The sequence below is a fragment of the Ananas comosus genome, linkage group 1 (assembly GCF_001540865.1).
Source record: "Ananas comosus cultivar F153 linkage group 1, ASM154086v1, whole genome shotgun sequence".
NCBI lineage: Eukaryota > Viridiplantae > Streptophyta > Magnoliopsida > Poales > Bromeliaceae > Ananas > Ananas comosus.
Genome location: NC_033621.1, coordinates 12776234 through 12802239, shown reverse-complemented (window position 1 = coordinate 12802239; position 26006 = coordinate 12776234). Strand labels below are relative to the sequence as shown.

Genomic DNA, 26006 nt, shown 5'->3' with positions numbered 1-26006 from the left:
AATTTAAGGACCAAAATATCATGGTGTGAAAATTTGAGGATAAAATAAAAAAAAAAACACCATACACCAACTCTTCACGCTTCACCGCCACTTGTCGCGTACAGGTGAGGTCTCGTCCTTGTCCCCACTTTCCTTCTCTTTTGACTCCTTACTTAAAAAATAAAAATAAATAAATTAAATAAAACAAAATTTATACCGGAAAAAAAANNNAAAAAAAAAAAAAAAAAAAAAAAAAAAAACCACACAAGCGCACTCACAAGGTCACACTCGCCACCAACTCGGAGCTTCCCCTTCCCCACCCCACCCCTTTTACCAACCCTTCCGACACCGCAAGGGGCGATTTTCAGGGCTCGATTCCTATCCCAAACCCTTCGATCGCCGGTTACTCCCATTCAAATCGAAGCAATTTATGAGATCTCAGAGTGAGTTTCCCCCTTTTTGTCTCAATCTGTAAGTTTCTGTTTGATCTCCTGCATCAGATCCCTAGTTCGTGTCCAATTTCCTAGTTGCGGTGTTTTGATCTCAATTTATTGAGTTTTTCCTGATTTAAAATGGTTTGCTTTTGTTTGATCTGATCAAAACTGTAATTTTGTTCCTTTTTTCTGATTTTAAATGTGAATTTTGGAAGTTTTTAGTATCTTACCATGATGGGAACGAAATTGTGAGGTGTAGTGCTTAAAGTTGGGGAATTTAGGGAGTAGTTTGGTGATACATTTGTCCTCTCTTCTTTAATCTCCTTATATAAACGAGGTTTGAGTGAATCTGATCCAATGTGGCGGATTTGTTAATGTATGAAGCCTCAATTAGTGTTATAGAATGAGTTGATGAGTCGAAGTAAAAAAAAAAATAGAGTTAAAAAATAAAAAACGCATTTGCGTTACCAATTTCAAAATGTGCTATACTAGCGTCTGCACATTTTCTTTAGATTTATAATAAAGAACGGCTATTTTGATTACAAGAAGCTTTTGATGAATGGCAACCTTTTACTTCAATTATATCCAGGTTTATGTGTTTCTTATGTGATGGAGATTGAAGCTTCGGAGATGTAGGCTCTGTTACAAAAAATCAGCGCAAAGCTCGCCTATCGGCAACCAAATGGCATATGCAAGTTTGAGGCAAGGTGGCGTGGGAAGTTCCCGGGAGGCGAACAGTTTGAAGGGTTCATCGAGCTCGATCGAATCTCTCGGAAGGGAGATTCTGGAAATGAGATTAAAGGATGCCAAGCGAGAGCTGGATGAGGATAGAGTAAAATTCTACTTTGAACTTCTTGTGTTGTCAGGAACCTGTTTATTGTTAAATGAATGCTTGTTATGCTGAAAACACTGAACTACTATGGCTTATGCTTTCGGAGGATGCCGGTTTGTTTCACATACTACCAAAGGAGTTCCTAAGTTCAAATCATTTCAGATTCTTAGCCTCACTCAATTTCTTCCATTTGTTTCAAATCAATGAGTTTGGCTTGTGGTCAAAACCCGCCCATACTGGTGTAGAATTATAAAGTATTCAAAACGATGTTCTCTAACAGCTCAAGCTTGTAAAATAAGCAAAAACACTATCGTATGTTTTCGTACTTCCTTTAATAATTAATGTCAATATTGGTTTTTGCCCCTCCCAGTGGGGTCGCCTTTTGGCTGAAAGTAAATCGCTGTTCCTTACTGGCATAATGTGATCAAGCTGTCTTAACCACGAAAAACAATTAAAATGGTTCGGTCGTGTTGAACAAGGACCACAGTGCATTAGTAGGAAGGAATAATTTTATTTGCTTAGAAGATGCCTTGAGCGGGTGCAATAGGAACAACTAAACTGGGTTCATCTGTATGGATATTATTCCATTCAACTCTATTTCGGGCAAGGTTATTTGTCAAACTATACTTTCATGCTTGCTTATTAAGGTTGTAGTAGTAATAAATGTTAGCACTTGAGTTGAATGGAGGAATATGATCCTATAAATTACCCAACTGATTTGGACTAAATCTGTGGTTGTTTTCATATGCAAATGTGATCATTTGATTATTTTTTCAAGGCATATTTCACTTTTACAGAATGTTTTAATTATTGACCTGTCTAGCTAGTTTTACTGGTTTTCAAGGCATATTTCACTTTTACAGAATGCCTTTCTGCTATGCAGGATACTGAACCAGACATTATTGATGGATCTGGTAATGAACCCGGTCATGTTATTGCCACTACCATTCATGGTCGAAATGGTCTACCCAAGCAGGTCTTACCATCTAATCAAATTCTGTTTTTCTTCATTATTCTCTGAAGTGGTGTCTCTAACAAAGTTGCTGCCTACCAGAGAGTTACTTACATAGCTGAACATGTGGTCGGAACAGGTTCTTTTGGTGTTGTGTTTCAGGTACTATAAGTTCTTTGGCTTTTTATATACATATCCCTGCAAACTGGTCTGTTTATATAGAACCCTCTATAAATCCTAAATTTTCCTATACACCTATATACCTATTGAAACTTCAGCTTTCTTGTTAGTAGAAGGGCTTATTGGTAAAAAACTATGCCTTTTTGGCCTAGCTTGTACTTCTACTTTTAGCTACAGCAAGAAGCTGTTGGGGGGTTCTGTAGATAGTGCTTCTCCCGGTACTGCTACTGAAATAGCACTAAAATCAACAGGGCCCAAGTTCTTAAGGACATGTATGAAAATTGAGACATTGCAAGGACATGTATGTAATAATACTATAGGGCTATTTATGTAAACTTCGCTAGTGATTGTCCTTGGATCCAGAAGGTGAAAACCCAGTAATCAGTTTTTCCTCTCTTTTTACAGGCAAAATGTAGAGAGACTGGAGAAATTGTTGCCATTAAGAAAGTCCTTCAAGATAAGCGTTATAAGAACAGGGAGCTGCAGATTATGCACATGCTGGACCATCCTAATATTGTTGCTCTCAAGCACTATTTCTTTTCAACCACGGAAAGGGAAGAGCTATATCTGAATCTTGTACTCGAGTTTGTCCCTGAGACTGTCAGTCGAATGGCAAGACAGTACAACAGGATGAACCAACGTATGCCCCTTATATATGTGAAACTCTATACCTATCAGGTTTGCCCTTGCTCATACTTTAATTTCTAACAGACTTTTAAAGTTTCTACTTGTACCACTTTTCACTCAACTGCAATTGTATGTCTCCTAATGGTTCCACTGAACATGTCATACTGTTTATTCCGTATGGCAGTTATGAAACCAGCTTTACTGCCCTTTCGTAGATGAGTAGCATGTGGATTAAAACAAGAAGTGAAACATACAAAATAAATATTTTGAAAAGTGGAAATTTTGCAGCAAACGTCAGAAACAACTTCAGATAGGAGAAAGTAAAAAAGACTAAAGGAATAACTAATATGGTTCTGCTGAAACCAAAGTAAAGGTTGTTCTCTGTTTAATAAAGTAAAATTTTTTTATCTATTATGTTTCCAAATTGCTATATAATCATTTTTTTATGCATGTTACGCGCTAAGCTTAAAGATCTTAGATGTTTGCGATTAATATTTTTTAGTTTGATTAATATCTTACCATGCAATGACTAGTTTAAATTTTAAACATACACCTGATCAAGTTTCTGAGATTTTTCTTCTTGGTTATTTGGCTAATGCTGGCAGTTGAAGTAACATTTCATTTCAGAAAGAAAACACAATTAGCATACTTGCCTTGCAATTAAATGGAGATGTCGAAAGTCTTTTGTATTAAATTGTTGGACTATTCCTATAATGCAGCTGTTTTGGTTGCAGATTTGCAGGGCACTTGCTTATATACATAACAGTGTGGGCATCTGTCATCGTGACATCAAACCACAAAACTTACTAGTAAGGTTTTTTTTCCAATTTTCTTTCTATATAGTTTTATTTGTCAGTCACACCATTAATTTGCACTTCATCTGTATCCTTCAAGTTCTATCTGCTTGCATCCATCCTGCATGCACGTTCATGCCGGTTAAAGAGAATTCCTTTCTGTAACGATGCATGCGTGAGCGCGTGCATTTTTTTTTAATTTTGTATCCTGATAGTTTTGCCTTCTGATTGTACATTGTATGAGTTGTGCTAAAGCTGGTTAATAACTAATAACTATCTTCTAGGCTATAGACACTTCATTCAGATTCAAAATTTTCTTTTTTCCACATGTTAAACTTCCAATTCCAGGTGAATCCACATACACACCAGCTCAAACTGTGCGACTTTGGCAGTGCGAAAGTTCTGGTAATTTCTGTTTTACTTCTTGTTTGAACAATTGGCTTGCTACTAGTGTTAATTTTGTGCAATGATATAGGTGAAAGGAGAACCTAATATCTCTTACATATGCTCAAGATATTATCGTGCACCTGAGCTTATATTTGGCGCAACTGAGTATACAACTGCAATTGATATGTGGTCTACAGGCTGCGTGATGGCAGAGTTGCTCCTTGGGCAGGTTCTTTCATTTTTATTTAGAAAATATTTAATTAAGTTATAGCACTCATGTTTCGATTCATTTTTTTATTTGGTCTCTTGATTGACAATTCATAAATTTTATTTGGATGTGTGTTCTTGTATTATAGCCCTTATTTCCTGGAGAAAGTGGAGTCGATCAGCTGGTTGAGATCATTAAGGTGATGACTTTAAAATTAAACTGTTTTAAATATTTTCAGTCTGCAAATTATTCTGATTACAATTATGTATTTTTAATTCACTCAAAGGTTCTGGGTACACCCACGAGGGAAGAGATAAAGTGTATGAATCCAAATTACAATGAGTTCAAGTTCCCCCAAATAAAGGCTCATCCATGGCATAAGGTAATTCCAAGACAATTTTTGCGTTTCTAATGAATGTTCCTTCACAGGCGCCAGTGACCAAATAATCTAGAGCAGTGGTGTAGCCACAATGACTTAGCTCCTATCTGCTTATTACTTGCATTGTCAGAACAACTTAAAGCGACAACTCATGAGATAAATCATATTGTAGTATTGTACTTTCTCATCTTCTGAGCCAGTTCATATTTTCTGCACCTTCTTTTCCTATTTCTTTCAAATGAAAAAGAATGAAAGTGTTAGAGAAGATTTCACTTCGTGTCAAGAGAGACTGACTTTTTTACGAAAACACTCGAGAAACTAGGAAGAATTAAAAGTGAGTGAGTGAAGGGGAGAGAACTAAACCAGTGGGCATTGCCCTATAACAAAAGCCAATGAAATTTCTACAGTAGTTTCTTATAATGCTTTTCTCCTTCAGGTTTTTCAAAAGCGGCTGCCTCCAGAAGCAGTGGACCTTGTCAGCAGGTTTCTTCAGTATTCGCCAAATCTTCGCTGCACTGCCGTGAGTTGCACAAGATTTACATACTCATTTCCGTAGCATTTCTGTGATCTTTATTTTCTTAATTTCTAACTATGAGGAATTCGGACAGTTGGAAGCCTGCATGCATCCTTTCTTTGATGAGCTGAGAGACCCCAATACTCGGTTACCTAATGGTCGCCCTCTCCCTCCGCTTTTCAACTTCCGATCTCAAGGTAAGAAGCTTATTTTGGGCATGAGTAATATCTCATTATCAGCACATACATTGTTGAAGCAGCCATCAGTTTGTCTGAAGGGCCCCTTACTGCGTATATGTTTATTTGCTGGATTTCTTTTTAACGGTCTTTGCAGAGGTGGTCGGCATTCCTCCGGATGTTCTTCACCGACTTATTCCGGAGCATGCAAGGAAGCAGAGCTTGTTCATGGCCTTGCGTGCTTAGCATTAGGTGATGCTATAATTTTGTATAGTCCGCGGATCCTTTCTTCTAGTGTTACTTTCTCCCTTTTTTCCTCCCTGAAGTTTCTGTTTCTTTTTCTGTTTCTACGCTGTGTGGAGTTGCAAAAAAAAGCTTGTAGAATGTTGGAACCTTGACTTGCTGTTATTTGGTTTTTAAGCCGTGAAATCTAATCTTGTGTTTCCAAATCTTGAATTTCTGAGTGGTTTAAATCTTGGCTGTCTGAGTTTATCTATTGCCGGCTGCTGCTTTGTGCAATGGAAGTGGTTGTGTTAGTAAAGAGAAATGGATGTGGTTTTGATTCTTTATAGCAGTGGTATATTCTGAAGCTTTTGAATTCTGCTATTTGTTTTCTGTGAGATGGGTAAAAATGTTTCAAGAGCCCCCTCATCTATAGACCATTTCGAAATGACTAATTTCCTTTTTCTATATTTGGGTTCAGAGTTATTCTAGTTGATCAAAGTGAGGGTTCTCTTACATTTAAAGACTCTTTGTTGTGTTCTGTTGTTGAGTTGCTCTCATCAGTTGATATATTCCCACCAGTTATATTTGAGTTTGTTTAGGTGGTTTTATGTTGTCTTTTAAGTTTGGATGCTAATAATCCGTGGACTCTTTTTAGCTTGTCAGGCCACATAGATTGAGAGGTTATTAGAAATTTGTGTATTTTTATTGTTGGACAATTAATGATTCTCATCAAATATGAGAATGAAAATATTTCTTATCATAGAAAGCCAAGAAAGGAAGGTGCTTCACCAAATAAATTATAAACAGAAGATAAACAAAGAGAGAAAGAGTACTCAAATCCAGAAAAGACAAATCCCCAGGGATGTACTCTTCTTAACTTTTCTACATATATCAAGTGTTGCATTTCAAATTGTAATATGCTTGCACATTCTTGCTTGATCAACACATTGATCCAAGAACTATTAATGTATAAAAATAGTGAAAAAAAACCATCAGAAGTTACTTTGTCACAGATCTCGAAATTAAACAATTAAACCAGCATACAAGGGGGGGGGGAGAAAAAAGAAAAAGAAATCAACAATGGAAAATTTGTCGGAAATTAGGTGTGTGAAACATATGTTAGAAGAAGCATGAGAAGGAACCAGGCTGTATCCTATCATCGAAAGCCGACTGTTTGATCATCAGAACACGCCGCTTTTTGCCGAAAAAGGTCACCCAGAAGGGATCTTTCGATACCACCTTGTAGCCCGCGTTCGCGTACAAGCTCCGCGCTGCTGAATCGTCTTCGTAAGCTCTCAGCGCAAGATAGTCATAGCCCCACACAAGCGACACTGCATCGCAGGCTTTTAATAGCACCGTAGCTATTTTCTTTCTCCTACACATGAATTTTCAATCAGTAATTGAGGATTTAGCGGCGGAAGCTCAATTTAATATTAAATAAACAGGAGATTATACCTTTTTCTCCGGATGTAATATGTCGATTGCTGATAAACAAACAATTGATTAAGCAGAATCTTGTATGAGTTAAGATGATGGTTCTTCAAAATTGTTATTTTTGTTTCCGGTAGAAAATGACAGCAGGAAAATGCGACAGAAAATACCTAAATTTTTGGAGTACGGCGATTCCTGACACATAGATGTACTCTTCTGCGCCTTCGAGATGACTCAGAACGTCTCGATCTTGCTGGACAGTGACATCCACAACCCCCACAAGCCCTAGCGCTGTTTCTTGCGGCGAATCAGATTTACTTACAGATTCTGCAACTAAACAAGCGTACCTGCAACAATCGAACATAGTAGATGAGTTCCTTGGAATTATGCGTAACGTAATCCATATTTTGAACCAAGCGCAAAAACATAAGTCCTCTTTCATAGCATGCCATGTCTATGCCAATTTACGGAGAATACAAAAGACTCGCATTGAAACCATATACGCCACATCTTTAAGAAACAGAATAGATGGATTAAAGATGCCACAGAATAGATGAGTTTCTGTTTTCTAGAATCTATAATTTTAAATTCATTCAATTCACTATAAACATTTGTAAAATAAAAAAAAATCAAAAAATCTATTTACAAGAAGAACTAGGCGAATTTCCACGTCAGAGAGTCATGGTTTTCCACACTCATAGTTCTGTATCTTCAGTTACATGCTAACCTCGGAGCAACCGCTCATGGTTTCTGCGGATGTATAGTTACAGAAACATAAAATATACATAAAACACTTGGACAAGGTAGCTGAGATGGACTTTCACCAACAATGTAGTCAAAATAGATGTTGCGATTATACCGTGCAAGGGATATACGAAGCATTTCATGATAAATAACAGTGAACACGTAAAAGGATAAAGGGAGCAAGCACTAGGATTTTAAGAATCTCACCTGTCAGGTGGTGAATTTCTAAGTTTATAAATGAGAGCTGAAAACACCTCAGCCTGTGCAAAGCCAAAATATGAAAGAAAGAAAATGTATGAGAGATTACGTTGTAGTTACCGAATCTCGCTTAGTGCAGATATAAAGCAACAAGAGATCATATAGAGGAGGCCTCCGTGCCTGAGCTCGATTTGAAAAACAAAATTAAGCTGAGAAATTCAAGAATGATGCCAAATCAATCATCTCAAGTAAGGTACATGAGCACTGCTAAATGTGTTTTTTTCTCTTTTTTTTTTGGTTGAGAGTGTCAGTCAAAATTGTCCTAATGGGTTCACTTAATTCCAACATTTTGATTGTTCCACTAAGTTTATCCACAAGATTGTTTAATTTAGAGGCAAAATGTCCTGTGTTGTACAGACATATTAAAATTTGAGCAGTTTAAAGGTAACAAAAATGCATTTTTTCTTTTTGGTGAATAGAGAGGAGTACAAATTGAACTAAACAAAAGCATCAAACATTAAGAACCACACAAACACCCCTAATTTTACTTTCACATGCAAGTAGTTTCATCTTTGCTTAGAGACAAGTAAGCATTACCAAATTCACATTAACAAGATCAAAAAATAAACCAAAATTAGCATGAGGTAAATTTACTTTGAAGAACTCATAGAAGAGATCATTGTAAAAAGCAATTGGGGCATGGAAAGCTTCAGCTTGTACAGCAGCTACTCCCCACATCTCTTCTCTAGTCTCATCCAATCTCCTCACACCCCACCCAAACTCTCTCACCAAATACCTATTGGAAACCAAAAAAAAAAAAGGGATTTTGATAGATATAATCAAACATTGAGCATATAACATGGATTATAAATTCAAATTAGTCCAAAAAAAGGAAGTACCCATCATGGTCTCTTCCTCCCACTTCCTCTCCCCACCTTCCAAGAACCCCACTCCATCTTTGGTTTCCACTAAAACTGGGAGAAACCCAGCTCCCAAATCTCACAAATTTGGAAAAACTCCTTGAATTTGGCCATAATTTTGCGGGTTTTGTGGGATTGAGTGGTGGTGGGGATTTGGGAATGTGAAGAGGATTTGGGGATGCCCCTGTTGAGAGGAATTGGGCTCTTGGATTTGCTCCCATACTTGCCATGCTATCACTAATTTTAGTGTTAGGGGAGAGAACTCAAAAATCCCCCATTTAACAACCAGAGTACACAAGACACAACACAAATAAAACACATAACATATGTTTTGTTTTGGATTGGTGAAAAATGTATGGGAACCCCCTCAAATTATAGGCTATTTTCACATTGGCCCCTTGATTTATTTTTCCTTGTCAAGAAGATCTCTTAGTTGAATTTTTTGCTACATTTAATGGCCCTATTAGCTACCAGTTATTAATTATTTTTTTTTTACTTGATAAAAAACAAGTAAAACTATTAAGTTCTTATAGAATTATTTATAAATCTAATAAAATCTCAAATCAATTGGAATTTTAAAAAAAAAACAATAGAAGTTAAAGGGGTTGTCTACACTCTGCATCTCCATACATTTATTCGGCCTGTTTGTTTACCTGGGCTACATTTTAGCTTAGTTTAGATGGGCTTCAAAGTTAAAAAAAAAAAAATTATACCGCGTTTGAAATTTCAGAGAGATTGCATTACATAAGTAAAAAAATATGATGTAAATAAAAAAATATTTTTTATATGCTTTATTCAACTATTTTGTTTACTAGAATTAGAAAAACCTTATAAGTACCAAACATATCCATGGCTGGTATTTACGACATGTTTTTTACAATATTTGAGTGTTACATTTTAGCCACAAAAATCATTAAACCATGACCACAAATGTCACACAAATACATACATATACTGAAATTTGTTAAAACATAATAATAACAGTACCTAAGAGTCTAAGACTAAGAATTACAATTTTTTTTTTTAATGTACAAACCGAATCTGCTTCAAGCAGTAAACATGCCTCATACAGAGTCTCTTGTACCGAACCAACAGAGCCGTTGCATACTTCTCTACTGTTCCTCGCAAACCTTTCGAAACAAAACAATAAAACACATATATCCTCTCTCCTCTTCTTCTTCTTCTTCCGTGTGTGTGTATATATATATATATATAGTATAGAGTTACTATACTATTGGAAGCATAGAGAATTCGATGTTTTTAATATTTTGACCTTTAGATCAAGAATTATAAAGTTAAAGTGATTGCGGTCTCTCTTATAATTAAATAATATTTTTAGGATTGAGTGGTCCCCTCCCACAAGATAATAATATTAATTCAAATATTAGAAATGATTAAAAGGGTTCATCTAAGAGTCAAAAAGTTAAAAATACCAGATCCTCTATACTTCCATATTTCTGATAACGTAATAGTTCTAACTCCTCTCTCTCTCTCTCTCTCTCTCTCTCTCTCTCTCTCTATATATATATATATATTTATAATAACCAGATTCAATGAATATATGGCTGTGATCACTGGTAAGCGTGCCAAGTCTCACTCCCAGATCGTCATCTTCCGCGTCGGCACCGCGGAGGGGCCGCTCCTCGGCGGCAGGTGGGCCCCGTCGTCCACGTGTCCGACGCACGCGCAGCCCCCACCACCACCCGTCCCCAGCGCGTAGTGCCCGCGCGGCGTCGGCGGCTGCTGCGGGCCCCACGCCACGCGGCACCCGCACCCGCACCCGCAGCGGCACACGTCGTACCGCTGGGCCCCACCACCAAACCCGCCAAAACCTCCGACGTTCCTCCCCGGCCCCGAATAATGATGGTAGGGGCTGTAGTAGTAGTACTGCAAAGGCCCACTAAAATTGTGGGCCGGGCCGGGGCCGGACCCGGACCCGGACCCGGACCCGCCGAGGTTGGGCGTGCTCCGCACCCGATGCATCCCGCGGCCCGCGCCGCATCGGACGGCGGAGGACGACGTAGGCGAGTTCCCGGCCGAGGGAGGGGAGGAGAGGGGGAGCAGCGTGGCCGCAGCTGGGCAGGAGCGGTCGTACTCGTCGAGCATGTGCGCGAGGTCTTCGTCGCACGTGACCGACACGAGCACGTCCAGCTCCTCCGGCGCCAGCTGGTACTTCACCGCCACCTCCCGCGCTTCGAACATCGACCCGATCCTCCCCTTCAACTCTGATACATACATACATCACCACCATTAATTATCACCATCAAACATTTGTTGTTTTTACATAGATAAAAATGTGTATGAAATTTATTTCAACTTCTAATTATTTAAATTTGATTATTCAACCTTCCAACTTATTTAATTTGAATCAATTAATAATAATTTGACTTTAAAATTTAAATATTATGAGAATTATATAAAATACATTAATTAAAACTGAAAAAAAAATAACGTATCCAAAATTTTAAATGAAAAAAAAAAGAGATAAGCTTCAAATAACATCTACATATTTTCGCACTTTTTTATTTTAGTAGCCTAAAATTTAAAGTATATCACTTTAGTACTTTATGGTTTCAATTTTTTTTCGTCAGCGTATTCGTTAACTTTTCGTTAAATTATATAATAAAACTTTAGATATCTTGATTATAGTTTATTGAATATTCAATTTAGTACTATGTGGTTTTAATTTTGTCCCTAATTTAATAAAAAAATTAACAAGAGAAAATAACGGAAAGAAAAAAAAAAAATCTAAGGGTACGAAAGTGATACATTTTAAATCATAAGGTATTAAAGTGGAAAAATGCGAAACTACGGGGGTGACATTTTAAGTTTTTTTCAAAAAACAATTAAGAATAAGCTTTTGAAAAAAGACAGTTATTTTATGTAGTTGGAATCAGTGGGAGGACCTGCGAAGGAGACGGAGCGGGGAACGGCGAGGACTCGGGTCTCGCCGCCGACGTACTTTAGCTGGCCGTCCAACGGGCGGGGGAGGATCTTGCCGCCGTAGCTGCAAAGCAGCTTCAGCCGGCCGGAATTCGGGGAGGGGGGGGCCTCCTCGTCGCCGCCCGCTGCGGCCGCCATCTCCGCCGTCCGATGATCGATCACCGGAATCCGATTCTGGCCTAAGCACCAGATTTAAAGCAGCAGATTATGATTATGACCATAGTTTGAATCTGTACCATTACACATACAATGAAATTGTCATTTAATAACTTATTATAATTATTAACTAATATATCTGGAATAAACCTCATAATATGCTTTATACTAATAATACCTTGCATTAAAAGGCCTCTGAATTAATTTCCAATTACTGTTCATTTGCACCATAATTTCTTACCATTTATGGCTCCGGAAACATCAATTTACTGCAAACGAGTATACGCAAAATTCAAACTTAGGAGCCAAAGTTTTATAATTTTTATTTATATTAATACATGACAGTTTTTTATTAGTTGTTTTTATCTATTATAATTGTATTAAACAACCTGTTTTAATGTCCAAATCATTGAAATTAATAATAATAATTTACAAAAAAGGTCCACAGCAAAATTTTGGATGCCTCTACAGCGAATTTTGGATGCCTCTACAGCGTCTACAACACGTGTTCGTTCTTAATTAATGCATTAAAGGACTCGGAAACGACAAATTCTGTATCAAAATTAATATCAGCAAAGTTGGAAAGTATATACATTTCAGTGGCAAAGTTTAAAATTTAGTCCTTAAATTATTAAAATTTAAAAATTTAAACTTTTAACTTTGAAGTTTAACATCATGCTTGCTTTATTAGTTTTTTTAAAAAAATCTATCTCATACGTTCCAGTAAATAATTTAATTTTAAATGAAAAAATGATTGTAACTTAATATATATATATTCATTCACTTATTCTATCGTATATCTCAAATCTATCTCATACGTTCCAGTAAATAATTTAATTTTAAATGAAAAAATGATTGTAACTTAATGGACACTAGATTTGAGATATACGATAGAATAAGTGAATGAATATATATATATATATATATATATATATATATTTTTCATTAAAACTAGGTGCAGGTAATAATAAGTACGCATGGTAATAAGAATTTTGGATCTCTAACATCTAAATTTAAAGTTTGAGGACCAAAATGAGACTCGTTTGAAAGTTTGGGGACCAACGGTGTAATTTGTCTATAAATTTGAATATTATTACTTGGAAAAATAATAATAAAAAATGAATAATTTAATTCCATGTGTAGAGAGAGAAAGGAGAACCTGTTGCGCTATCGCGTCGTTCCCACATCAAATACGCTGAGCATTTCGATCAAAATCTTCAAAAAAAAATGGAAACAAGAAAGAAAAATTAAGAACAAAGTGAAAGAAATCAAAACAAAACACACAATTTAACCGAAAATCCCCCAAAACTCCTTTCAAATCAAAAACCCCGATCCAAATCCCCGATTCCCGTTAAAACCCGATCAAATCAAAGGACTAAGCCTAAAATTACGAAAAAAAATGGAAATTAAAACGAAAAAACTCACCAAAATCGCTTATCCGAGCGCAAGGATTAGGGGTTTCGAGGAGCAGGAGAGGATAAGGAGGAGGAATTTATCCGATTTTGGAGGATAACCTATAACTATTCTGGGGAGAATTAAAAAGAAGTAGGGATCATCCGCCTCAGCCACAGGTTATCGCTTCTTTTATTTTTTTTAATTTTTTTTTATATTATGGACCGGATTTTTATGAGGTAGGTCGGAAATATTCCTTGGTAAATTTTATCGAGGCTCCTCAACTATCGCTTATTTTGAAATTGGCTCCTCAAAATATTACTTTGAGTTTTTGGGTTAATCCTAATTTGCAACTCTCTAATTTAGTTTAATTTTTACTTTGTCATCCTATTATTCAAATATAATATATAATATTTATATTTATTTTATAATCTTATTATTATTTTGCAGTAAAAACTTATCATTAAATATGGACATTTTAATTTACAAAATAATTAAGTTTGGATTATAGTACGGTCGTATAATTTTTTTTTATATTTTATATTTTTTTAAACAGAAGAAACTACTTTTAGCCGAAGAGAAAAATAATATTTTTTAGAAATTACAAACTAATAAAATATAGATTATAGAATGATAAAAAAAATTATGTTTTACCGCCAAGCGTTTTGTAAATAGTAAAATATTTTGGGTTAACTTGAAATGATGAAAATGACCATGGTTTAACGGGTCGCTGTTAGGACCAGTTAATTAGTCAACATCAGGTTTGATAGTTTTATTTATCCCGTGTTAATTAAATAAAGAAGAGGACTCTGTTTTAAAATAAGCTATAGTTGAGGGGTATGTGAACAAATTCGATAAGTACTAGGATTTTACTCCCCGAATCCGGTTCGGTTCAGCTAGGTTTATTAAACCGGAGCGTTTGGACCGCAACCCTCACCGGTTCAATAAATCCCTCCTTCGTGGTTTGCTCTCTCTCTCCTCGCGATCGCCCCCACCGGAGAAGGTGCGCCTCTCTCTCTCTCTCTCTCTCTCTCTCTCTCTACATGTGTGTGCGATATTAACTTTTTTGGTGGGGGAGGTTTTGGTGCTATGATAATGCCCATGTTTGAACAATTAGGGTTTCTTCAGGATGCACGTAAGGTGTTCGATGGATGGTCTCTTAGTGTTGTTTTGCTTGAACGCTACTTAAATCTAATTATACTGTTTGGTACTCGTTTTCCCAGTTCAAATCGTTGTTAATGAATCAAATTTACGAGTTTTGAGATAATTTAATCCCAAGTTCTTTCCAATTTCCCTATATAAGCCTCGTTAATTGAGATATGGTTGAAGGGCCCTGACATGGCCTAGGAAGAGTTTGTATTGATGTAATTGCGATTCTGCTTCTAAACTAATAAGTGTTTAGGAGTAGAAACATTAGTTTTGCTGTTGACCATGGCAATGCTGTGGAGATGCGTCGCACAGGCTATATGATTCTGATGTTTTATGTGGCATATGGCTAGCCTAGAAATATTAGTTCCTAATCTATATTAGGAATTGTTCGCAAAATGCATAAGTGTTACATGTGCTGAGAAAGTACGATGAGAAAAATATTCTGTTTGTTTATGTGAAGGACAGCATGCCATGTAGATCGCGCTGATTTGTTTAAGATATGATTTTCACGGACCATTGAAAAACGGAAAAGTATATTTTTTGCATGCTTCCGATCCGTCTCCTTTTGGCCCAATAGCATTAGGGAGCCCTCGATACCAATGGACCCTCACTCTGTATCCATAATTTGTATTTCTATGTAAATCATTGTAATGCTAATGATACTTTTGTGATTATGTTTTTAAGTTACCTGCTACTCTTAAAGTAAGTTGAGTACTGTTGCCTTTTTTGGGACCTTGTACATTTACTCTTTGACTTCCTCCATGAAGTAGTGGAAATGGATTCAAAGATGGTGTAGTAAGGTATATGCAGTTGGAGTATTAAACAAAGATTTGTGCTAACTGCGTAAATGTATTTGCAGGCCTATGTAAAGTTAAGCAGCATGGTTCAATTTAAGAACAGGTATATGGTGATGGAAGTTTTTGTGGATGCAAACCGAGAGCTGGGTGATAACGACCCAATAATTCTCAGCGCATTTAATGTCTCGAAAGCGATAAAAGATAGCATTCAGCTAAACTTCGGAGAGTGTGGTCTCGCTGTATCACTTGGATCTTTCCAAGGTTACATTGTCGACTTCTCCATTTTAGTATTGAGCTTTTGACTTGATAACACATATATATAGGGCTTGTTTTTTTGGAAGTCTCATTAGTTTGATCTCTTGATTTGTAGTTAAATATGTAAACCCAACGACAAAGATATGCATAATAAGAACTTCGCGTGAGGATCACCAAAAAGTATGGTCTGCTATTACGATGGTTAGGAGTATTGGGAAGTGCCCTGTATCGTTCAACTTACTGGACTTGAGTGGTGAGTCAAGTTTTGAATATCAGAATTAGTTTCATTCTTATTTTCAATACTCCGTTTCTAAAAAAGCAATCTGCATACTAATTTGTAGGATAGGTTTTGAATTTAGACCCTTTATAGTTATGTGAATCATTTGTTTTCTTTTTTCCCCCTTTGTTATTTAGGGTGTATAGAAAGAATTACTTATTATTCAGTCAATTTACATAATTCTCTTTTCTCCTGTATCTTATCAAGCATGATGATTCTTTCATATTCTGATATGCAATTCAGATTGTTAACTATAGAAAATTTTATTATAATATGGCGGCTTTATTTATTTATTTATTTTTCCTGTGGCCTTCTCTGTCATGCATATGTCCCATTGTTTATGCAAGTCTCGTCATGCTACAATAGAGAAATCGTCCTTTTAATAAACAAGTAAAATTATGCTGCAAAGTTTAGTTTCCCTTTAGTAATATTATAACAGGCGAAGCTGTTAAAAGAAGAAACTAACCCACTGGAAAATTTTCCTTTATTTGGCAGTTAATACATGTTCTCATCTAACTTGCACATTTAGTCTTATTTGATGATTTCAGCTATTTAATGCCATTTGGCCTTTATTAATCCATTAAAGTTCTCTCAAAATTTCGCTATCAAGTGCAGTAATTGTCAATTATAATTGATTAATTTCCTTGAATGGTTAGGGCCTGTTTGGTTTGTATTGAGCTTTTGTGGAAATGTTGTTTGAGTAGAGCTGTTCGAAGGAGCACAACTTTTCTATCAAAATCTCCCAACAGCTTGCCTTTCCAGCAAAAGCAGACCTTTGCATTGAATTTTTGTTTTTGTGGCCTAGAAGCTCATTTCAGCTATAGAAAGGTCTTTAGACTAATGGTTTGGGGAACACTACCTGCTACTTTTTGCAGTAGAGAAGTTGCTCCGGGCACCTGAAGCTAAACCAAATGGGCACTTAATGTGCTTAGAATCTACTGTCTTTTGTTCCTCCTTTCTTCATCCCCTATTGTCTCTCTTGGAGCTAATTTTTTTGTTGGATGAAGTGGGCTTTAGTTCTATTCTGTGATGTTTCCTTTATCAATTCAACCTGTTAACGAACTTCTGATGTATTATTAGTATTTTCATTTCTTACAATTTTATTCAAATTTTGACTCATTAGGAAGCATCAAAGCCTGTAAGAGAGCTGCATTAATGTGCGACGAGGCGAAGTTCGAGCAGTACAGGCTAGCTGCTGGTGATCTTGTGACGCCGGAGATCACCGATGTGGTGAAAAGTTGTTTTGAGAAAATTAAAGCATTAGAGAAGTAAAGGCAAGAGTTGATGGCTAGGAGAATGCATATGTTTAAAAAGGGGGCAAATGTTTATAGTTTTATTCCGCACGCATCGGAAATTTCTGCTTCTCTTTTGCATTTTTCTGACAATTTGAGTTATTACAATGCGAAGTTCTCGCCTGAAAAATGAGAAAAGGGGAGTGTGGAAGTGATATGCCTTACTTTTCCTTCCTTTTTCTCTTATGTGCAAGGAAGATTGGAAGTTCCATCATGTATGAAGTGCTGAGAATTGAAGCTGTAAAGCCAAAATGCTGTAATACCAAGGAAGCTATTTCGCAAATTGTTTGTAGAAGTGCTTCTACTTACTATACAGTGCTGAAACTACTGAAATTCCTTTTTTTTTTTTCTGAATTCTCCAGTATTTGAATTTCTAGGACATTGAAATAAGTGACTCAAAATACATCCCAATGAATAACTATAGCATGGCACATAAATACACTTTGGAACTCAAAACTTATGGGTGCAACCATTGTGATTTGTGCTTTTACCATACTTTTAGTGTGATTTACTGCTGTCCAATTTGAGCTGTTGGTTGGCTGAAGTTCCTGCTTTGAGTAAGATAAGTCTTGGGAAGGATCTTTCATGGCATCTGCAACCAACATAAACATAATTATTGTAGTTTATGTGCTTACAACATTAAAAAAAATTAGTAACAAATAATCCTTTCTTTTGAAAAAGAAAATATTTAGATCCTATGAAATAAGAGGAATAGTAATATCTCTGCGTGTTGGGGGCTGTTTCGTTGCATGTAGTTGCAACTGCACTGCAGTTGTAACTGCATGCAAGTATAAATTTGGTATTTTGTTTGATATATTTCACTCGAATTGCTGCAGTAAAAACTGGAGGAGAAGGCCCAACTACAACCGTTCGAATTACGCCCAAATCGGTCGCAATTCCAATTGCAGCAGTTGAAGAGAGTAACTTTAAAAATTATTTCTCAATTATATATAACTAAACAAATTATTTATACTTACAGTATTTCCTACTACATCCAACCAAATCAAATAATAAGTCAAATTAAGTCAAAATTTCAAAGAATTAATAGTTAAAATATGTTTGAGGTTCGTCTTTCGAAATGTCTATAGTTGAGGGGTCTCATCGTATTTTTCCCAACGTTTTCTTGCGTAGTAAGCTGTGGGCCTCTCGCCCCACTCGAAATCAAACCCCTCGCCCCAAAAACCCTAATAAAAACCCCTTTATTTCGGCGTCCTCTCTCTCTCTCTCTCTCTCTCTCTCTCTCTCTAGGGTTGTAGGGTTTTGGGGGCGAGGTAAGGGGGGGACGAAGAAGAAGATGAACTTTAAGAACGTGAAGCCCCCGAAGGTCCCGCTGGTCGGCGGCGCCGCCGTGTACGCCGCCCTCAACAGCCTCTACAACGTCGAAGGTGGCCACCGCGCCATCGTCTTCAACCGCATCCAGGGCATCAAGGACAAGGTCCCCTTCATTCGATCCGATCTAATCTTTCTCTTTTTTTCGATCTCTTAATGTGTATATTAGCTTATTGATTTATTGCTTCGAGGAGTCTCTGATTAATGTGATTGATATTGGAATATCCTTAGTCGTTTATGTTGTTTGGAGCAATACCATTTTCGTTGCTCTTCAATCTCGTATTATTTAGTGCATGTTTAGTTGTGCTTGTGCTTCTGCTTCTGCGTTTAGCAGTAGTTGGGTTTAGCGGAGCGTTTGATGAATAGGAAAGTTTGAAGCCTTTGCTGCGGTGGGAAGTTGAAATGAGATTCTGGGCCAATCTTTTTGCTTTTGTTGGAGAGTAAGCTATTAGGTGGATTTTTTAGTATAAGACAACTACACAAAAAAGGTTTTGCTACATTTAGAAATGAAATGGATGTTACGTGATGGTTTGATGTTTATTTTATACTTTATTTTGGCAAATTTTGTTTTTGTATAGTGTTTTTTTTTTTTTTTTTTTCTGGTTTGTATGGAAGCTGCTTATTGGCTTTTTATCTGATGGAAACTTTTGCTAATCTAGGTTTACCCTGAAGGAACGCATTTGATGATTCCATGGTTTGAGAGGCCTATAATTTATGATGTCCGTGCTACACCCCATATTGTGGATAGTACGTCAGAAAGTCACCATCTTCAGATAGTACTTTTCTTTTAATTTTTGACATGTATTACTCCAATATGAATTTAGTAGCGCACACATAAAAGATTTTGCTCATTTTTATTTTAATACATTTGTAACTGATTTCCTCTCAGATTTGTTTTAGTAGTAGAAAGTTGAAGATTCTCTAGCTCAATTATGAAGTTTTTCATTAAAATATTTTGTGGAGCAACTTGAATTCTAGGAACTGCGAAGGAGCAAATTGCAAACCTCTGTTTTGATCTTTTGCACATACATGAGAAACACTGCAGTAATTCTGATTTTGCATTTTGGTCTTGTGACTCTCACCTCTTATAATAGTTCAAAGCAAGACAGTTTGAGCTTCAAAAAGTTTTACATTAGAAAAATATCAATGCAGGGTTTTTATAATTCATAATTCAGAGAAAAGATTTTCACTGAAACTATGGGTTTGGCTAAGTTATTGAAGATTATATTAAATTAAGCTAGAAGTTACAATTATTTATCTCAATATGCCACCAAGACAAATTGCTTTCTTGAGTTCATGAAATTTTGTACTACCTATTTGCTCTGAATGGCTTGAACTTCATGCATCAAAAAGTAACATTTTCTTTTGGATTTAATTCTTAGATAATAATAAAATTGCTGAAGTGTTTTTTTTTTTTGGTTAGTTGGCCTTTATATTTTCTATATTTCATTTTTCTTTTGCACCTTCATTTTCAGTTAGAAATATCCATGAATTTTCATATATGGTTGGGTATCAATATTCCTTTTTTCATCACTTCTGTGATAATCAGTCCAAGATATTGCATTCACCATCATTGTGATGGTTACAGGCTCTGACTGTAATAATAACTTTTATCTTAATACCAATTATGGAATACTGTAATCTCATTCGATCACATGGAATTTGGAACTATTGAACTTCCTCTTTCATAAATTTCTTTACATAATTAGGTTATTCTGTAGCTAGACACTGCTGTTTGTTGACGCCTTTCCATCTGTGCAGGTAAAAATTGGTCTTCGGGTTCTTACGCGGCCTCTGCCAGAAAAGCTACCAACGATATACCGAACCCTTGGGGAGAACTACAATGAGAGAGTTCTCCCTTCAATTATTCATGAAACGTTGAAGGCTGTGGTTGCACAATACAATGCTAGCCAGCTGATTACACAAAGAGAGGTCTCTCCTTGCTAAATCTTTTGAAATATATGTTCATGTTTCCTACAAGGTTTTATTACAAATCTAATCCTTGGATTTTGATTCTGTGTATGGTTAATTGGTTATACCCTGAGTTTTAATTTTAATTAACCCCCAAAGTTCGTTCCGCACAACAATTAAGTGCTTCTGCTAGTCTACTGATGCTGTAACATTTTTGAACCAGTGGACAGACTTGTTATTCATAGCCAAGTTTAGGGACTAAATTGTTAAAACTAAAACTATGATGAGGATGGAATTAAAAGCAGAGTCAAACTTCAAGGATTAACTTTTAATCTATTTAATAGATAGATTTGATATCATAAAGTAGGTAATGGGATAGATAATGCAGAATATCAATAATCTCAATTTCTGTCCGTAGACTGTGAGCAGGGAGATACGGAAGATTCTGACGGAGAGAGCCCGCAACTTTAATCTTGCTCTGGATGATGTGTCCATCACGAGCCTCAGCTTCGGGAAGGAGTTCACTCATGCAATTGAAGCTAAACAGGTTGCTGCACAAGAGGCTGAGCGTGCCAAGTTCATTGTCGAAAAGGCAGAGCAAGACAAGAAAAGTGCAATCATCAGAGCTCAGGTTAGTTATTTGTCAGATCTCCCCAGAAAAGAGGGGGGGTTGGATGCGTGCTAATTTGTCCTTTTCATTTCAATGTTTTTTTGTGAAATAATTGCCTTTGTGAGGTCTTAGAATTGCTTGATTATTGTGCAGTGTACTTCTATTAAGCTATTCAGTGGATTCTGTACTGAGAAGTCAAAATCCGTTACTTGTGCATATTCCTAACAAAATAATATTTGTTATAGGGTCTTTTTGAAAAACTTGATAGCATGTTCAAATCCTGTTCTTCTTTCATTTTAACAGGGTGAAGCGAAGAGTGCGGAGCTTATTGGTCAAGCAATTGCAAGCAACCCTGCTTTTCTCGCACTAAGGCAGATCGAAGCTGCAAGGGAAATAGCTCACACGATCTCAAACTCGTCGAACAAGGTGTTCTTGAACTCCGACGAGCTATTGTTGAACCTTCAGCAGATTAATGTGTCGAATGCCGGCAAACAGAAGAAGTGATGAGTTTTTTTTAGTTAATGCGGAATTAGAAGGAAACTTTGCAGTGGGATGTGCTTTTTTTTTTTTTAATTTGGGGAGATTTTAATCATTTCTCATTCTGAGGGAGATCCCGTATGCAAGTGAATTTTGTTTAATTCAAAATTTGAACACAAACTTGAAAACTATCATATTTTGGCTGCATGCATGCCGAAATTTCTGCAATTATTTAATGCGATTTTCTGGTACAAGACACCTATTATAACTTTTTATAAGATGCTCACGTACTCTTTCTTTATGTTTGTGTTGTTATTCTCTTGCTTTGTTAATTTTCTTTGTGTGTGATATGGGTTTATACAGTGAATCTCAAACTTGGTTACTATTTGTGTAATCTAGTGGGTTGGTTTTGTGAATCTATGAGGAAAATTTTCTTTGTTAAGCTTGCGTTGTAACAAATTTCATCTTGAAAACAAAATCTGCAAAGAACTAAACAAGGCCTTAATGTTTTGATTAGTACTCTCATTAATTCTCTTTCCTTGGTTAATTACATCAATGGTAATTATGTTGCCCAGTTACACCTGCTGGGACTGTGTGGTTGCCATGAGCTGATTTGGTATTAGATTATCCATCAGATATTGCTTAGATGGCCATAATGCATGATGCTATCATTCACATTCAAGTTGATTATAGAAATTAATTAGCTTTCTTGCTGTAAAAGCAAGGATTTGTGATATATTATTCTGAGCTCCAATTGTGGGATTTGAAAGCTAAGTTGAATTAGCCGGTTTGGCGCGGTCAGAACGGTTGCAGAGATTGGTTTTCAGTAAAATTGTTCGATACAGTGTAAGCAGAAACTTCCACTTTTAAACCTTTGCCTTTACATTGAAAAATTGATTTTAGTTGCAACAAAAAGCTCTGAATTTGTGATTTAAAAATAAAAGGCTGGTACTGGTGGAGCCTGATTATTTCTGAGATATTTAGTAGGCTATTGATGCCACTGTTATCTATTTTGTACTGTTGCAGTGTTGCAGAGAAAATCCGGTGGATGCTCTGAAAGGCTCTTATCACAAAGTAGTGGCTTGGAAACAAGTGTACAATTTTATTAGAAAGTGATTAAAGATTTTTTTTTTTTGCAATTCTAATGTGTAGAAAATTACTGCACACTGATTAATTTCCATCATAAATTAAGATGTGCGATTCTTCTCAACTACTAGATTGCATTTCCGCTAATCATCGGATCACCACTATTGGTTGAGATCAAACACACTTTTCGGAGGGAACAGCGAGATAAGCAGTGCGTAAGAATTTTTCGTACACGGAGCTGCTAGAATTTGCGGCAATTAGAAACTCAATGAAAACCAAGTGTGCATTTCAGTCCAAACTATTCTTTTGCATATTATGCACATAAAATCCTGAAAACCTTAACCTATTCCCCCTGTTTACATTGCTGGTACTTTCTGACATAAAGCTGCTGCAGTTGGCTTCTTGGTATCTCCATAAAAGGGAAACTCTTCCTACTCATCAAGCAAATTTCTCAATCAGGGGACAAGGGTCTGTGGTATTCATATTTGACAAAGTAGTACAAAACACCGCGTTTCGATACCATTAGATCATCTCTATCATGATCAAAGAGTACTTGGAGGAGGGTATTATGGAGGGTGAAAGGAGTGGTGATCATGTGGAGGCCAATGTACTCCTTCTCGCGGGCACGGAAGAGGCGCGGGCTGCGCAAGGCAAGTTGGATATCGCTGCCCCGGCATCAGGACTGAGAAGTTTGGAGGAAATTTAGACTCCACCTGACATCAAGAAAGTGTAGGAGTTAAATTTCCAATGTAGTCCCTGAAGTTCGGTGCTGATTTCAATTTCCAATTTAACAGTTTAGTCACTAAAACTTGGCTTCAGTTTCAGTTTCCTTCCTGAAGTTTCAATTGTAACAGTTCAGTCACTGAATTTTGATGTAGCTATCAATCTTATGTTTCAAAATTTTACCTTCAACATCGTAAACTCAATCGGTGCGACGAAATTCAAACATGGATCAAACTTTAGCCACAAAATTTACAATTAACTAAAAATAAAATGCCATTGCTATGTGAGATTGAAATAAGAAAAAAGAAATTTCTGAAACTTACTGTCGGCGAATTCCGAATCTTCTGAATTGGCTGAGTCCGTGTATGCCCAATCTCAATAGATTCTAAGGCATCATTCTGGGGCCTGAAGAAAGAAGCCCTGGGCTTAATCAAGTGCTCAAAAATGGCCATGATGAGGAACATGGAAATCAATATCGCCGTCGCAGCGAACCCGAAGGAGATAGCGTTCATCGACGTGCCAAAGTCCTTCCAAGAAGCATCCCTATCTACTGGTTCTGATACAGTTGGGTCTCCACTCCATGGTTTTGATGATCTCTCTTCAAAACCATCCATGATTCTTGATTCTGTAGTATTATGAAAAATGAGCACATGGATGTTACTTCTTATGTGTCTAATTTACATGCTAAATTCTAAAAATAGTACACAATTCTCACCTTTTTTTGAGAGAGAGAGAGAAAGGCAGTAAGCTACTCGCTTCTTTCAGTTTTCTTTAAACATTGAACTCAGGGAGAAATGTAAAACAACATGCATTCGAACTACAAATCCCGACTACTGTACTTGACCCAGGTAGCTAAGAACTTGATGGTTGGTAATTGAGGTTCAAGTTCGAAATCTAGTTACTTTACATTTCTAACTGAATTTATTTCTAAAAACACAAAATAAAAGAAGAAGATAGCTTGTTACCTCTCTCTCTCAAAAACAAAAAAAAAAGTTAAAAGAGTTAAAAACAAATGTATGTTGATACTCGGATGAAGAGATCAAGTACTTGAACCAAGGGAATATTTGTACAATTCTCCATGAAAAATAAGATAATTGCAGCAAAATATAAAGAGAAATGCTTAAAGAGGGAAAGGGAAGTGTACCTGTTTTAAGGTTTCAGTTCCACTCTCTCTTTTACTGCTTCACCAAACAGTAGAGAAATTACTGCTCCTTACTATTTTTGGTAACCAACAATTCACAATTTGGAAACAATTAATAAGCCAAAAAAGGTTGAGCAATTTCTTCTTTCTCTCACATTAAGAGAGCCTCTATAGTAAGAGAGAGAGAGGAGGGGGGGGGAGATTGCAACTTAATCACAAAGCATAAATGGAGTGATTGATTGGTTTCTTACAAAAGCAACAAAAAGAAGCCAATGTCTCATTCCAAAAGATCACTTAAGCAGTGCCCATTTTGGAGGGAAAAGGAAAAGAGAGAGAGAGAGAGAGAGAGAGAGAGAGAGAGAGAGAGAGAGAGAGAGAGAGATGGAGAGAATAAAAAGATGTGCAGTAGAATGTAGCATCCAACATACTTCCCACCACCACCACTTATGAAAAGGAAAAGCTGCAGCACAAGATGATAAATATTTCAATGCAGAAGAAAAGCTGCAGGGAAGGTACACAATGCTGAATTCAAAATCAAATTTGAGGCCCAAAAAAGATTGGTTTGATCCCATACAGTAAAAGATAAAGGATTCCTCATGGAACAAAAGAGAGAGAGAGAGAGAGAGAGAGAGAGAGAGAGTAGGGAAGAGGATAAGGGACTCACAGAGAGATCTCAGAGATATTGAATGTTAGATGTAGAATGATTCAAGAGAGGAAAAGGAAAGCTGGTGCCTCAAAAGACTAGAGATGGTGTTGGGACATAAAAAGGGCAGGGAATAGGCTCAATCAGCTGTAGCAGTGTCTCAAAATTTTCACCTTCATGATGATGATGATGATGATGATGATGATGTGGCCCTATTGTTGAGCTGAAAATAATTTCCCACACCTGATGTGCCACATCAGTTTTGGTCTTTCTGGTGTTCTGCCCTTCATTTTAGCTCATACTTACGATATAATTATTAAAAAAATTAATTTTTTAGGAGCTTATTTGGTTCTGTTTAGTGGCATAATGTTGCTTACGAAGTACTCTTTCTTTGGTTACAGTCATCTTCAATGAGACTGTAAGTATCAGAAGTAGATGCTTCAATTTAGTGCTTATATTTTTTTACAGAAAAAAATATTACAAAAATTGTACTATAGCGTTGGTCCTAAAGTTGTTACTTAAAACTATACAGTAAAGCAAGGGCAAAGATATTTAAAGTTTTGTTTGAGATGTGTTATTAAGAGAAACACTACAATAATTTGTCTCCGAATAGCTTTTCTATGCAGCAAAATGAGAAGTTTCAAATCAAAACTTTTATATCTGGACTTTAAAAATCGCATTCAGTTTTTCGTCACTTTTATACTTTTACAATTGTCAATCACGTAAGTACACTGCAGCCAAAAGCAGAAGCAAGAGAGATCAAACATGACCTAAATTAAGAAACGGCTGCAACTTTGACGATTGAAGCATGAGATACGATAGAGCGTGGACCGTCAGTCAGATGT

The 26006-nt window shown here is 36.5% G+C and overlaps 6 protein-coding genes across 6 annotated transcripts; 3 read left to right on the top strand and 3 right to left on the bottom strand.

Annotated features, from left to right (window-relative positions):
- LOC109717119 (shaggy-related protein kinase kappa-like) lies at positions 240–5958 on the top strand. Its single transcript, XM_020242797.1, has 13 exons — positions 240–422; positions 1003–1245; positions 2129–2221; positions 2300–2359; positions 2783–3055; positions 3739–3813; positions 4147–4203; positions 4274–4414; positions 4542–4592; positions 4680–4775; positions 5209–5292; positions 5381–5483; positions 5620–5958. The coding sequence occupies exons 2-13, from the start codon at positions 1096–1098 to the stop codon at positions 5706–5708; spliced, it is 1272 nt and encodes a 423-aa protein (XP_020098386.1). The 5' UTR covers positions 240–422; positions 1003–1095; the 3' UTR covers positions 5709–5958.
- LOC109703866 lies at positions 6531–9300 on the bottom strand. Its single transcript, XM_020224625.1, has 5 exons — positions 8960–9300; positions 8715–8856; positions 8070–8122; positions 7289–7465; positions 6531–7062 (listed from the first exon to the last, which is right to left on the bottom strand). Exons 1-5 carry the CDS (start codon positions 9208–9210, stop codon positions 6807–6809), a joined length of 879 nt encoding a protein of 292 aa, XP_020080214.1. The 5' UTR covers positions 9211–9300; the 3' UTR covers positions 6531–6806.
- LOC109706495 lies at positions 10372–13692 on the bottom strand. Its single transcript, XM_020227350.1, has 4 exons — positions 13505–13692; positions 13239–13294; positions 11887–12102; positions 10372–11205 (listed from the first exon to the last, which is right to left on the bottom strand). Exons 2-4 carry the CDS (start codon positions 13264–13266, stop codon positions 10574–10576), a joined length of 876 nt encoding a protein of 291 aa, XP_020082939.1. The 5' UTR covers positions 13267–13294; positions 13505–13692; the 3' UTR covers positions 10372–10573.
- Positions 14334–17590, top strand: LOC109716641 (probable ribonuclease P/MRP protein subunit POP5). Its single transcript, XM_020242183.1, has 4 exons — positions 14334–14474; positions 15480–15678; positions 15788–15925; positions 17073–17590. Exons 2-4 carry the CDS (start codon positions 15501–15503, stop codon positions 17219–17221), a joined length of 465 nt encoding a protein of 154 aa, XP_020097772.1. The 5' UTR covers positions 14334–14474; positions 15480–15500; the 3' UTR covers positions 17222–17590.
- Positions 18409–21869, top strand: LOC109716652 (prohibitin-1, mitochondrial-like). The gene is made up of 5 exons (XM_020242193.1): positions 18409–18676; positions 19230–19346; positions 20332–20502; positions 20900–21112; positions 21395–21869. The coding sequence occupies exons 1-5, from the start codon at positions 18536–18538 to the stop codon at positions 21593–21595; spliced, it is 843 nt and encodes a 280-aa protein (XP_020097782.1). The 5' UTR covers positions 18409–18535; the 3' UTR covers positions 21596–21869.
- On the bottom strand, positions 22894–25315 carry LOC109707941. The gene is made up of 3 exons (XM_020229491.1): positions 24522–25315; positions 23701–24002; positions 22894–23367 (listed from the first exon to the last, which is right to left on the bottom strand). Exons 2-3 carry the CDS (start codon positions 23989–23991, stop codon positions 23221–23223), a joined length of 438 nt encoding a protein of 145 aa, XP_020085080.1. The 5' UTR covers positions 23992–24002; positions 24522–25315; the 3' UTR covers positions 22894–23220.